Source organism: Myxine glutinosa, chromosome 5 (genome assembly GCF_964187855.1).
Source record: "Myxine glutinosa chromosome 5, kmMyxGlut1.1, whole genome shotgun sequence".
Classification (NCBI taxonomy): Eukaryota; Metazoa; Chordata; class Myxini; order Myxiniformes; family Myxinidae; genus Myxine; species Myxine glutinosa.
In genome coordinates, this window is record NC_136265.1 from 34,327,764 (window position 1) to 34,341,508 (window position 13,745).

At 42.9% G+C, this 13,745-nt stretch overlaps 1 protein-coding gene across 5 annotated transcripts in view; it reads left to right on the forward strand.

Annotated features, from left to right (window-relative positions):
• Positions 1-13,745, forward strand: part of CREBBP (CREB binding lysine acetyltransferase) — a 239,121-nt gene that overhangs the window by 179,199 nt on the left and 46,177 nt on the right. For 3 of the 5 annotated variants that reach the window (XM_078777854.1, XM_078777856.1, XM_078777858.1), the window contains 6 exons: positions 3,065-3,212; positions 5,073-5,230; positions 5,682-5,921; positions 7,286-7,374; positions 12,826-12,906; positions 13,067-13,123. In XM_078777854.1, coding sequence (XP_078633980.1) covers positions 3,065-3,212; positions 5,073-5,230; positions 5,682-5,921; positions 7,286-7,374; positions 12,826-12,906; positions 13,067-13,123 — 773 coding nt within the window. The remainder of the gene's footprint in view (positions 1-3,064; positions 3,213-5,072; positions 5,231-5,681; positions 5,922-7,285; positions 7,375-12,825; positions 12,907-13,066; positions 13,124-13,745) is intronic. The other 2 variants (XM_078777855.1, XM_078777857.1) reach the window with 1 other exon arrangement.

The window sequence follows — 13,745 nt, forward strand, 5'->3', positions numbered from 1 at the left end:
TGATGTAATGTATTACCTGGAAATGATACAATGCTGAAGAGTTTATAAAGTGGGTGGGACTTAACAAAGTGGGCGGGGCTTAGTAAAAAGTGGGCGGGGCTTAACAAAAAGTGGGTGGGTTTAGTATAAAAGTGGGCGTGGTTTACCAAAAAGTGGGCGTGGTTTACCAAAAAGTGGACGGGGCTTAACAAAAAGTGGGCAGAGCCTACCAAAAAGTGTGTGGCACTGGAGGCACTCAAACAAGAACATTGAGGGAGGTTTACCATTTTATCTTAGCTCAGTTAAAATATCTTAATAAAGAACCAAACTCAAACATTTTTTTTGTTAATATATTAGATGGTGAAGGGAGTGGCAAGAGAATTAAATTATTTCCCACGCATAAACAAATATTTGTAGGGTCGTTGTTTGAGTGGGTCAAAGATGATTCACCAGATGATATTAAGAGTAAAAGGTCCATAAGGTCAGAAGGATCACAGGTTCACACAGAAGGACCATTGTTTAAGTGGTCTAATGAATAAGGATAACATGTCAAAAGGTTAGAAGGTTCGTAAAGAACAGGGTGAAAGAAATAGAGGTGTTTAGGGACAATGAGGGAGGGGAAAAATTAACATGTAAGTCAATGGGAAAATGAGAGTGTCCCAGAAGCAACATATATACACTACTTATGCTATTAGCCAATTGATTATGAAAATATTTTGTGATAATCTTTTATTGATTTTAATTATACAATTAATCAATCAATGAGTGTACACCTCTCCCTCCCAATGCAGCCTCAATGAGCTGCACTGCGGTATGGCCGGGCGCCAGAGGCGCCCCGGCAATGCCGCGCTTCAGCATATTTAATTATTTGGCATGGGGCGGTGTACTTTGAATGTATGTGTACTTGTTTGTTTTCTTGTTTGTTTTCTTTCTTGTTTTCTTTCTTGGTTGTCCGGATGATATCTCAGCCATCCTTTGAGCTAGGAAGCTGAAATTTCGGCACAAGAGTGAGCAAGTCCTTTGTCAAAAACGGTATTTTTTGTTTTTGATTAATCAATAAATTGAGGAGTTATTTAATTATTAGCGATTAATTAAGTACTTATTTAATTAATCAAATTTCCTTTCTCTTCTGACCATTAACTCAGGCACCTTTTGAGTTAGGAAGCTGATATTTGGACATGCCAATGACCAGGTGATTTGGCTGCAAAGGATATTTTTGATTTATTAATTAATCAATTAATCGATTAATTATTTAATTATTCGATTAATGACCAAAAAAATGTTTTTTTTAAAGTTACAGATTTTGATGAAATTGTGGTAGTTTATGTGTTCTCTGACCAAATTGATTAATAATTTAATTTTTTTATGATTGTTATTTATTTATTTTCATTATTAATCATTTATTTATTTTCTTTCTCATTTGGCCAATATCTCAGGCACCTTTTGAGCTGGGAAGCTAATATTTGGACATGAGTGACCAAGTGATGTGGCTATCAAGGATATTTTTGATTTATTGATTAATCATTTCATCTATTAATTATTTATTGATTAATCGATTAATTATTTTTTGAGTAATCAATTAATTATTTAATTTTTTATAAATGATTTATTTAATTAAATTTCTAAAAGATACATCTTCGGATGAAGCACTAGTGGTTTAGTTATGCGATTAGCCAATTGATTATGAGAATATTTTGTGATAATCTTTTATTGATTTTAATTATACAATTAATCAATCAATTAGTGTACACCTCTCCCTCCCAATGCAGCCTCAATGAGCTGCACTGCGGTATTGCCGGGCGCCGGAGGCGCCCCGGCAATGCCGCGCTGCAGCATATTTAATTATTTGGCATGGGGCGGTGTACTTTGAATGTATTTGTACTTGTTGTATTTATTTTGTGTCACATATGATTCAAACAGTCAAAACACTAAGTTTGTGCAACCCAGTCTGTTCAGTCCCATTCTTTCCTCCCGGGCTTCAAGACAGCTGCTCGCCACTACCTCTGGTCTGTTCCAGAGGTAGTGTTCCTCTGGTCTGTTCCAGAGGTAGTCTGTTCCAGAGGTCCACCGACTGGATAGAATTATCTTGTATATCCATGGCCAATTACCGTAATTGGTCACAATTAATGAATCCACCCGATTGCTCATAGATAAGCTCAACCTTATTGTCCTTTTCAAGATTCCTTCCTGCATAATCCTATGACCAATAATATTACCTTAATTTGTGGCAATAAACAATATCCAGAGTTACCTTGCGAATGTGAAGTGAAAAGCTTTCTGTCTGAATGTCCACAAACGGCAGTTTATGATTGACGAACGACTTGATTTCGATTGAATGTTATATTTTGAACACAAATCGGAACATGAATCAGAAAACGCATTTGAAGTTTTTCCGTAGTTTGTCTGAATTTGTCCTGATTGGACATGCACAGAGTGGTGAGATTTATGTGTTTATTTATTTTTACTGTCTGCCTGCGTAGCAGTGAAATAAATTGAAAATCATTCCAAACAGGAAACTTGTTGTTTTAATGACGTTATAAAGAAAACAAACAACAGGCATGAATAACGAATGTAATGTAAGATAAGGTGGTGTAAAAGACGTTGCATCAACGGTGGTAAACGTCTGAATTTTTTTTTTTTTCTAAAACCTTCAAAACATTTATTTTATTTCAATTTAATTATATACTTGAACACTGAAGAATACAAATCTCCTTTTTGACACTTTCAAAACCCTTCCGTTTAGCAGTATTTGGCCAAAATATTATGGCATTTTACGTCTGAATGGGCTTGAATTTGGGCTGATTAACAAAAAAAACTAGTTTTAACTGAGTCTTCCATGGAGTAGAGAGAACCCTTATGTTTGATTATCTTTTATGTCACAAAGCATCAAGGAAGGAAAGAGAGAAGCGATGGACCATGCACATTTTCATGCTGCAATCTCGGCCCTGTTTGCACACCTCTTGGCATTGCCATCTCCACATACGTTTGCATTGCAAAAATGCTTTTTCTGTCGTTATTTTATGATTTGGTAAAACTTAGCTGATGTCCGAGTCATGACACAGATGTTTTGCCACTTGTGACTCAGAAGGAAGAATCCGATGCCGAGGTGAAAATGGAGACTTCGGACCCTGAGGAGAAAGTGGAAATAAAGGTCGAGTCCAAAGAGGGTGTCGAACAGAGTCCTGCCGATCCCCAACCATCACCAGCACCGATGCAGCCCAGGCCCAAAAAAGGTGCATTATTTTTGCCAATGTTGTCTTTTATCTCCTTTAATTTTGTTTCCTTGACAGCTACGTTCCATTTTTGGTTAAAAGACAATTTATTTTTGCCCTGATAAATATTATCAGAGGGAGTGACCGAAGTGACCACCACCGAAGTTGGATGGAGGTTATGTTTTCACCCCTGTGAAGTCTGTCTGTGAACAGGATATCTCAAAAAGTTATGGATGGATTCAGCCAAAATTTAGTGGACAGGTTGGCTGTGTTACCAGGAATAATTGATTCGATTTTGGTGAAGATCTGAATCCTGATCCAGATACCAGAAATTATTTTTTCCAAGTGATTCTTCATTGAGAAACGGGGCCAAAAACGATATAGCATGATATCTCAGAAGGTTGTGGATGGATTGTGACAAAACTTGGTGGATGAGTCAGTTAGATGACAAGAAGAAGCCAATTCGAGTTTGGTTTAGGTCAGCAGATCTGGCCTATCAGTGGGATACAAAACATAAAATGTTCAGCCTGGCGGAGGTATGTGCCCATCTAGTTCCTTTTGGATTAATTATTTACAACATATGCGTTGAGAGGTTGGAGGTATCTTGTGTACGTACGAAAAACCGTCATCAATATACAATACCATTTTATTACCCATGCACACAAAGCGAAAAGCGCGGTTAAACAATTATCTATCTACAGATATTTTGAACATTGTAGAAAATGAATCATAATACAAACCTTCTGTTTAGCAGTATTTTAACTCTGAATTTTGTCCCTTGTCCCGAGAACACTTGCACAGAGAGGAGTGAGATAATTGTTTTACTCTGTCTACCTGTCTGGCAGTCAAACAACATTGAAAATCTATTACCCAACCTCTACTACTTCCTGTGTCTTGGATGTTTTATTTTTATTTTTTATTACTTGCAAAATCGAAGATTTTTTCAAGTATCTTGGTCGGTTGCGTTTGTTATTCTGTCTGTCTGTCTGTCTTTCTGTCTGTTTGTCACTGGCCTACAGGTCACAATTCTAAACCGATCGTCATGAAACGTCACCAAGTTGTCGAGGTCGTCACAATTGAGAAACCTATTGATTTTGAGGTCAAAGGTCATCTGGAAGTCAAATGTCTAAAATCTACATTTTTCATCCGATTGACTTTAAAATTGAACAGCATTTGTATATTGAGTCACTAAATTGTAAAACCAACTATTTTTGAGGTCAAAAGGTCAATCAACTCTAGCTCAAACTTCTAAATTCATCAATTTTCATCTGAAAAATCGTCACTTTTCAAAAACCGCAATGGACAATTTGATGGGTCAATGACAACCTTTTTTGGGAGCGTTGTGGGTGGGGGGGGGGGGGGGTCTTTACAAGTATCATGCTCTGCAAGACGTCTTCTTGTTTATTTATTTATTTATATTTTGTTTTGCTTTGTCCTTATATTTTTCGAACTTTCTCTTATCCCCTTACCTGGAGTGGCTGTATGCCTTGTCTGGGGCGATATCCATTAAAAAAAAAATTCAAGCAGGAAACTTAGATGTTGTAGGAACATCAGTAAGAACACGTACAGCAGGAACAAATAACTAATTTAACATGTTAGATAAGGTGGCGTAAAAGGTGCTGCATCAATGACAGTAAACTTCTGGGGGAAAAATGTTTTAAAAAATGATACAACCCTTAAAACTTTTATTTTGTTTCAATTGAATTATACACGTGACCATTGTATAACACAAATCACTTGATGGCATTTCCAAAAACCTTCCATTTAGCAGGACTTGTATGAAATATTTACCCCGTCTCGTTTGCTCTTAATTTTTTGCTGGTGTGACGGGGAAATGATGTGCCACTGCCAATTTGTGATGATCTTTGTTTCTTTTGACAGTCTTCAAGCCTGAAGAGTTGCGCCAAGCACTGATGCCGACTTTGGAGGCGTTGTACCGTCAGGATCCCGAGTCTTTGCCCTTCCGACAGCCCGTGGACCCCCAGGCCTTGGGGATCCCTGTGAGTTCAAACCCCGGTGCGGTCCGGAAATTTCAGCGGGTCAGTTCCACCGTTGCGAATGCAACTTGTATGTCGGCAAATCGGCCGCGATCTACGTTGTATGTTTTTTTTTTTGCTTTTTTATTTTATTCCCATCTAAAATGGCTGATAACCTTATCCGACAGCAATGAAGGGCGTTTTGACAAGATGTAATGACGTCATGCGGTGGAACGTTCTAATACAGGATAAAAGTTTGAGGAAGTGTAGTATTTGGTTGGTTAGGAGCATTGCGGAAGGTCGCGTTTGCAAAGGGGAGGGTGGTATTGCAGGGAAGAGGGAGGTAGTGGTAGTGGGATGCAGGGGGGGGGGGGAGGGGGTGGAGGGATGGATGTGAATCGTATGTACATTCAGTGTCCAAAGGCACGTGGCCCTTGCAAACTCATTTACTTAACTCTTCAGTGCTTCCTCTCGACCTCCACCCACCAGACTTTATCCTTCTCTTTTTGTCTAGGACTACTTTGATATTGTGAAGACCCCAATGGATCTATCAACGATCAAGCGGAAGCTGGACACGGGTCAGTACCAAGAGCCTTGGCAATATGTAGATGACGTGTGGTTGATGTTCAACAACGCGTGGCTCTACAACCGCAAGACATCACGCGTCTACAAGTACTGCTCGAAACTGGCCGAGGTTTTTGAGGTGGAAATCGACCCAGTCATGCAGAGCTTGGGTTACTGCTGTGGAAGGAAGGTGAGAGCCTCCCATTTTGCGAGTACACGGTCATGTCGAGTTTCCTCAAAACATGCTTTTTGTTCTTTGCTCCTTGCAGAAAACAAATGTTTTTGCAGCGATATTCAAAGTCTCCGTAGACTGCTTGCAGAAGTTAATTTTCATTCACTTTTTTTTTTTTTTTCTTTTTTTTTTGTATACTGAATCGAGGCTCGTGAAAGAGCTAACATTTACTTCACAAACAAATCAACCAGACAAACAAAATACCCAAAAAGAGGGAGCGGAAGACAAGATGGGGAGAAGGGGAAGCACACAAACACAACATCCGAGAGCAGGGAGATGTGTGGAAGGGAGAGGGCCCGGGGGGAGGAGGCATGGGAAGGGAGGGGGGGGGGGGGGTGTGAGAAGTATAAAACACAAGGACACCAAGGACTTCCTGGACAGAAGTTGGTATTTCAAAAAAGTGGAATTGGGGTGAAATTAGCGGGGGGTAGATAAGATCAAGGTTTTGGATGGGGGAAGATAAGAGATGGTGGTGAACAGCTGTTTTATAGACTTGGAGGGTGGAGTGGGATTGAAGAGAGTGAGGGAGTTTGTTCCAGAGGCGGGAGAAAAGAGGAGTGAAGGTGAGCAGAGAGTCTTGATTTTGGTAGTTTAACCATAAGAGGGTTGCAGGCAGATCTTGTGCGACCTGTAGGAATATTTGCGGGACAGAGCCCAGAGGGAGCTGGGGGGGCAAGGCCAGAGAGGAGTCGGTAGAAGAAGGAAAGACCACCAACCTGCCTGCGGTGAGTGAGTGAGAGGCCCTTGGAGTTAGCTTCATCGCGGGAGATTCCAATGATTCTGAATGCTTTGGTTTCAACAGCGTGAAGGCGAGCTAGGTGTGAGGCAGGAGCACCAGCCCAGAGGGGAGAGCAGTATTCCATTGAGCTGTGGATGAAAGCCTTGTATGTGGTGAGGAGGAGCTTTTACTTTCACATAATTTATCTTTAGCAAGCTCGTGTTGGCTTAGCGGTTAGGGTGCCGGCTTGGGATCCTAGGATCCTGAGTTCGAATCCCGGTCAATTGCTGAATTAACACCAGGGGGGTTGACTCAGCCTGTAATCCTTCCGAGGTCGGCAAATTGAGTACCAGCTTGCTGGGATGAATGATCCCGGTGTGTACCCCGGTTTAGAATAGGTACACCGTATCCCTGCACATCGTAAGAGGCGACTAAGGGTTGGCGTCAGGAAGGGCATCCGGCCATAAAATCTGCCTCAAAAAGGGAACCATGAGGTCATGGGGGCCGCAAGGCTAACCCCTGATTTAGCGGGGAAAAATGGCCTCAAAACGATCATTCATTCATTCATTCAAGCTCATTTTCACCCCCCTTTTTCTCTCGCCAGTTCGAATTTTCACCGCAGACGCTTTGTTGCTACGGAAAGCAGCTGTGCACTATTCCTCGAGATGCGTCCTATTACAGCTACCAGAACAGGTGAGGGTTTCCATCAAGTTTGTCTTGCCTTTCGGCCTTTGTGCCGGATGAAATACAAGTACCACATCCTTTCTTCCCTTTCAAGTAGAGCCGATCATATATTGTTCAGAATTATTTGGGATGCCGATGGCTGCAAAAAATTTTTTGGAAGTTTTGTGTTCATTTGAAGCTTCATTCGAGTTTTGATTCGGTTTTATGATTCAATCCAGCTATTTCCAGTTTGAACCCGTTCTAAAAACCTGACACCTGAGATTTTCCGCGTTTGCTTGAATTCAAACGAGTGGATTTGCAGGAAATGTGTGCTCAGTTGCTTGGTCGTTAAAGAATCGGCCAATCGTGATCAGTTTGACGTCTCAATTAAGTATGCTCCATCTGATATGTGACTATTAGAATGTTTCCGACTTGAATGTCGGATGGGGGCTTCAGAACTGTCTTCTGTAAGGACGAAAGTTCTTGATACTACTACAACAACAACAACAACAACAACACCAGGCATTTTAAGGCCATTTTCTCTGCTAGAGTTGGGGTTAGCCTTGCGGCCCCATGACAATCTTCTCTATTTTGCCCTATTTTCTGCATCTCCCCTTGTTAAACCCCTTGCCCGCATTTCTTCTTCCACCATCTTTAGCCAAGTCTTTCTCGGTCTTCCCCGTCCTCTACTTCCTTCTGCATTCATTTCCATCACTCTTTTCAACCAGTCACTTTCATCCTTCCTCAACACATGACCAAACCATCTCAACCTGTTTCTCTTCACAGCATCCATTACAGGCTCTATTCCCATCATCTTTCGCAATTCATCATTTGGCTTCCTCTCTCTCAACGATACTCCACAAATACACCGAACCATTCGCATTTCCACCCTTTCCAGCCTTCGTTGCTGCTCTACATTCATTACCCATGTCTCGCTCCCATAAATCATAACACTTCTCACACATGCAGCATACACCTTTCCCTTCAGCTTCAATGACACTCCCCTCCTCGTCAGCACACCACTCAGTTCCCGAAACTTCTTCCATGCACATCTCACTCCAGCAACCGTTGCCGAGTCTGATCCACCTTCTCCATTCAGCATGTCTCCGAGGTAACAAAATGTTTTCACACCTTCCAGCTTCACGCCGTCTCCAAGATCCAACTCAACATTTCCTCCATCTGCAGCTCCCTCTGTGCACACTTTACATTTGAATGTAGCTGCCACACTGGTTAATGACCCTCTCAGACCACTACATTTTTGATGAACCCACTCAGCGCACATTGTACATTGAATGGAGTTCACTCCGACACCCTTCGTGCACACAGCACACGGCCACTTCCCAGTTCTTTCCACCTCACCACATGCTTTACCACTTGCCATTGCTTTCGTTTTTCCGATATTCACCTTCAGACCTTTTGTCTCCATACATTCCTTCCACTTGTTAATCTTCTCCTTCAGTCCATCCATACTTTCTGCAATCAACACCAGATCATCTGCATACGACAACTCCCATGGTAAACCCTCAACGTTCCAAGCCAGCCCCTCCATTACAGCTACAAATAGTAGTGGACTTGGTACCGACCCCTGATGCACTGCCTTCACCTCAAACTCACCACTGTTCCCATCCTTCGTCCTTACAGCTGTGCACGCTCTTTTGTACATTGCCATCACTACTCTGATCAACCATTCCTCCACTCCTAACTTCCTCAATGCCCAGGTCACTACTTCGCGTGGAACCCTATCGAATGCTTTCGCCAGATCAACAAACCCAAGAAACAACTTCTTACTCTGCTCCATGTACTTCTCCTGCAACTGCCTTACAATAAAAAGCACGTCTGTCGTTCCTCTTCCTGGCATAAATCCAAACTGCATTTCTTCGATCTTCACTTTCTTCCTTATCCTCTTCTCCAACACCCTTTCCAATACCTTCATTCCATGCGCCAATAACTTTATCGCTCGATACGAGCCACAGTCCAGAGGGTCACCTTTCCCCTTGTATTGAGGGACAAGGGTACTCAGTTCCCAATCCACTGGAATGCGGCCTTCTTTCACCACCAGATTACAGATCTCTGTCATTCTCTTCACACCCCAACTTCCTGCTGCCTTCAACATATCTCCAACAACTCCCGTCGGCCCTCCTGCTTTTTGTCCCCCGTCGCACCACGGAGCGAAAGGGGGACTATGGTTTTCCCCTCCGTCCGTGTGTGCGTCCGTCCATGCGTGCGTGCGTAAGCGAAGGACCGAATTCTAATTTGGTGTGTGGGTGCAACTAGGCATATGGAAGAACCCTATTGAAAATTTATGTCACCACGTCATAATCCAAGATGGCCATGCCATGTATGTCTGAACCTTGTGGGCGGAATATCTTCAAAAATAAATGAACTACTAACTTCTAATCTGGTGTGTGGGTGTATCTAGGCATAAGGAAGACAGCTATTGAAAATTGGGTCGCCACGTCAAAATCCAAGATGGCCGCCTTGCGTCTTCCACTTTGTCAACTCACATCACTTCACCGACGGGGGACCTAGGCGTAACGCTTGTCTACTCTTCATTGCTTTTATCGCTTCCTCAACTTCCTTCTCAGTTATCTTCTCTGCCGGTCCTAAAACTGGGTTACTTTCTATGTTGCCATCCCATTCATTCTCTACATTCAACAGCATTTCCATATATCTCTTCCATCTTCCTTTAATTCCATCTGGGTCCACAACGATTTGTCCCACTTCGTCCTTCAAGCAACTCACCCCCATCACATCACACCTCTTTCGCTATCTGCTTTGCAATCCTGAATACCGGTCTCTGACCCTCTTCCGAATCCAAGCGTTCTCCGAACATTTTCCTACATGCCTCCTGCGCCTTTGCTACCTCTTTCTTTGCAGCCTTCTTGGCTGCCTTATAACTTTCATGCTCTGCCTTTTCTGCCCCCGCACCCTTCGCCTTCTTCCACTCCTTGAACTTCTTCCTCTTCTCGTCAATCCTCTTTCCATCTTCATCATCCCACCACCATGTTTCCGAGTGCCTCGGTGGTCCTTTTGTCCATCCACATACTTCACCAACAGCTCCCAACAGACTATCTTTCATTGACATCCAACCACTTTCAAGCTCAACCACATCATCCTCTGCCATACTCAGCCTCTCGTTTAATGCCTTCCTCACCGTCGCCTCTTTCAACCTCCACACCTTCATTCTCGGTTGGTACTTCACCCACCGAGCTCTCCTCGCACCTTTCACCCTTATGTCGCAGACAACCAAGTGGTGCTGTGAAACAGCCTCCTCCCCCGGGATCACCTTTGTGTCCCGGAGGTTCCTCCTATCTCGCCTACGCACCATCAGGTAGTCAACAGTTGTCACCGACCCACCTGACGTGCATGTAACAAGCTTATTATCCTCTTTCTGGAACTGAGTAAGTCTTGATCAGCAAAAATAAACTATTGCCCGCACATTTCTTTTAACGCCACAACAAATGCTGGCAAAGATGTTCAAATTTTGATCGGAGAAGAGGGTGCCTCCCACAATGCACCGAAATTTAATCACTGGAAATTGCCTTTCCAGGCAGTGCACGGCAAATGCCGTACAGGTTTTGGGTTTGCCTGCGAATGCGCTCTCGATTTGTAAAGCGGGCTTGAGGATTTGTCCAGTTGTTTTTAATGGAAGACTTTTCAACGGATGTGGACGGTTGAAACACTAAACTTGCGATAATTACTTCAGTTTATGAATCACCATGATACAGCAAAGCTGTCTCCTTTTGATTGAATTTGTCTCGCTCCATTCCCGAAGGGATGGGAGAGGCTGTGGCAATCTTTGGTGTGTCAGTGTGAGTCGGGATGCAGATATACGTACTTTAATATAGATCGTCGATACTCATATCTACTGTCGTCTATATAGCCCGGCTCAGTTCTGTGTTGTTAAATTCTCCGTCTTATAATTCATGATAACCCAGAAGGCTTCCTTGATCGGTACTTGACTTTTATCAAAGAAAAAAAAAACGTTTTGGAAGGAAGAACAAATTTGTAATTTTTATTTATTGTATTAATAAATTGCCCCATGAACGCTCCATAAAACGGTCCAACAGGGTCCCACTTTGTTGTTTTCAGCCACCGCGATTCTCGAGATTTGTACAAAATATAGTTGAGTTGTAACTCGGCTCGGTACTCGGTTGTAATATAGACTCGGCAACGGTTGCTAGAATGAGATGTGCATGGAAGAAGTTTCGGGAACTGAGTGGCGTGCTGATGAGGAGGGGAGTGTCGTTGAAGCTGAAGGGAAAGGTGTATGCTGCATGTGTGAGAAGTTTTCTGATTTATGGAAGCGAGACATGGGTAATGAACGTAGAGCAGCAACGAAGGTTGGAAAGGGTGGAAATGCGAATGGTTCGATGGATGTGCGGAGTATCATTGAGAAAGACGAAGACAAATGATGAATTGCGAAAGATGATGGGAATAGAGCCTGTGATTGATGCTGTGAAGAGGAACAGGTTGAGATGGTTTGGTCATGTGTTGAGGAAGGATGAAAGTGACTGGTTGAGAAGAGTGATGGAAATGAATGTAGAAGGAAGTCGAGGATGGGGAAGACCGAGAAAGACTTGGCTAAAGATGGTGGAAGAAGAAATGCGGGCAAGGGGGTTAACAAGGGGAGATGCAGAAAATAGGGCAAAATGGAGAAGATTGTCATGGGGACCGCAAGGCTAACCCCCGCTATAGCAGGGAAAATGGCCTTAAAATGCATGTTGTTGTTGTTGTATAGTTGAGTTGTGGTTTTTCTTCCAATGATCAGTTAAAAGACTTGCTTTGCGATTCCAATGATTCTGAGCGGAGTAATTTGGCTGCTGAAACCTAATCCAATTGCATGTCCCAACTGATGATCACACATCCTTTTCCCTTTCCTTTGGGTTGGCTGAAAGCATTTATTTTGTAATTACCTGTCCTTTGCTGCAATGTTGTGTCTTTTTTATTTATTTATTTATTTTTCTACTAGTCCTTTCATTTTGCATTTTACCACTCTGCTTCGACGCATCATTGCAAAGCCATAGTCAAAAATGCATTTTGGATCAATTGGGCCTTTTGACCTTCTTGCATTCGCATGAAAATGCATTTATTGATGAAGTGTTTGCAATGAGATTTTATTTTTTTATTTTGGCATGTTGTAACCATTCCGTCACTAATCTAATCCTTTGCTTTGGCTTTCTGCTCTGTGTCGTCCTTGTGTTTCGTCCATCTCGTCGTCCTATCATTCTTCCCCTCCTACCACCCCCTGCTTCTCTAACTCTCCTCCACTCCCACCCGGCCTCTGCGGCACCTGCATTGCCAATGAACCAATCCGCTTATGCTGCCCCGTAAACCCATCAACCAACTGCTCCCCGGGGATGCTGCCCTCTCCCCTGCTTGCATCCATTGGTGGGTTGCCTGTGTCTCCACCATTGGGTTGGGCGCGGGGCACTGGGGAACCTGACGCAGTTCACCCAAGTTTGGTGTTCTTGCTGACAGGTACCACTACTGTGAAAAGTGCTTCAATGAGATCCAAGGTGACACCGTTTCCTTGGGTGACGATCCCTCTCAACCCCAAACGTAAGTACTACAGCCCCTGTTTTGGCAAGTGAACAGCATGAGGGGTTGAGGGATATGGTAATTTGCATGATGATAAAGCAACATGCTGTGAGCAGCATTATTATTTTACAACATGCTAAGTAGTGCAGTTCATTTATTTATTTTAATTTAATTTTTTCAGAACCATCTCGAAAGAACAGTTTGAAAAGAAGAAAAATGACACACTCGACCCTGAGCCGTAAGTAGTAATATTAATTGAGTTGGCTTTGATTGTGCATGCACCTGCATTCTTTTCCTCCACAACAGTGATGATCGTGGAAGAGCAAGGTTAAATTGACATTTCAAGGTAGTGAGGCAACACTTATATACAACCAGCAACAGAATAAACAAACAGGAAAGGAAAAGAGGGAGAAGGGAGGAACACTGAAACCAGCAAGGAAGAGTGTTGGGTTTGGAATGGTACATGGGGATAATAAAGTATAATGGTTGGGGACTTGGTGGTGTTATGGCTTCTTCCTCGCTTGACGTTTAACATTTAAAAGGATAGAGAACGGAAATCCCCATAGGTTGGCATTGATGGGAACGAGGAAATTCCTCCTGAGGAAATGCCCAGCGGAATGCAGAGCCATGTTGTGACATTGCTGGTACCGGGAGTATCCAGGGAAGTGATGGCACCTTCCCCAAACTCGGTGGCTGTGTTTGTCTCATGTAATAGTCGTGTGTGTGTGTGTGTGTGTCGTGTGTGGCGCGTCGCGTGCGTGCTTTTTGTGCGTAATATAGTCACGATACACAAGATGGTGGCACAACAAGGATGCCTCGTTTCTCATTCACCGTCTTTCTCGACGATTCCGTTGCTTGAA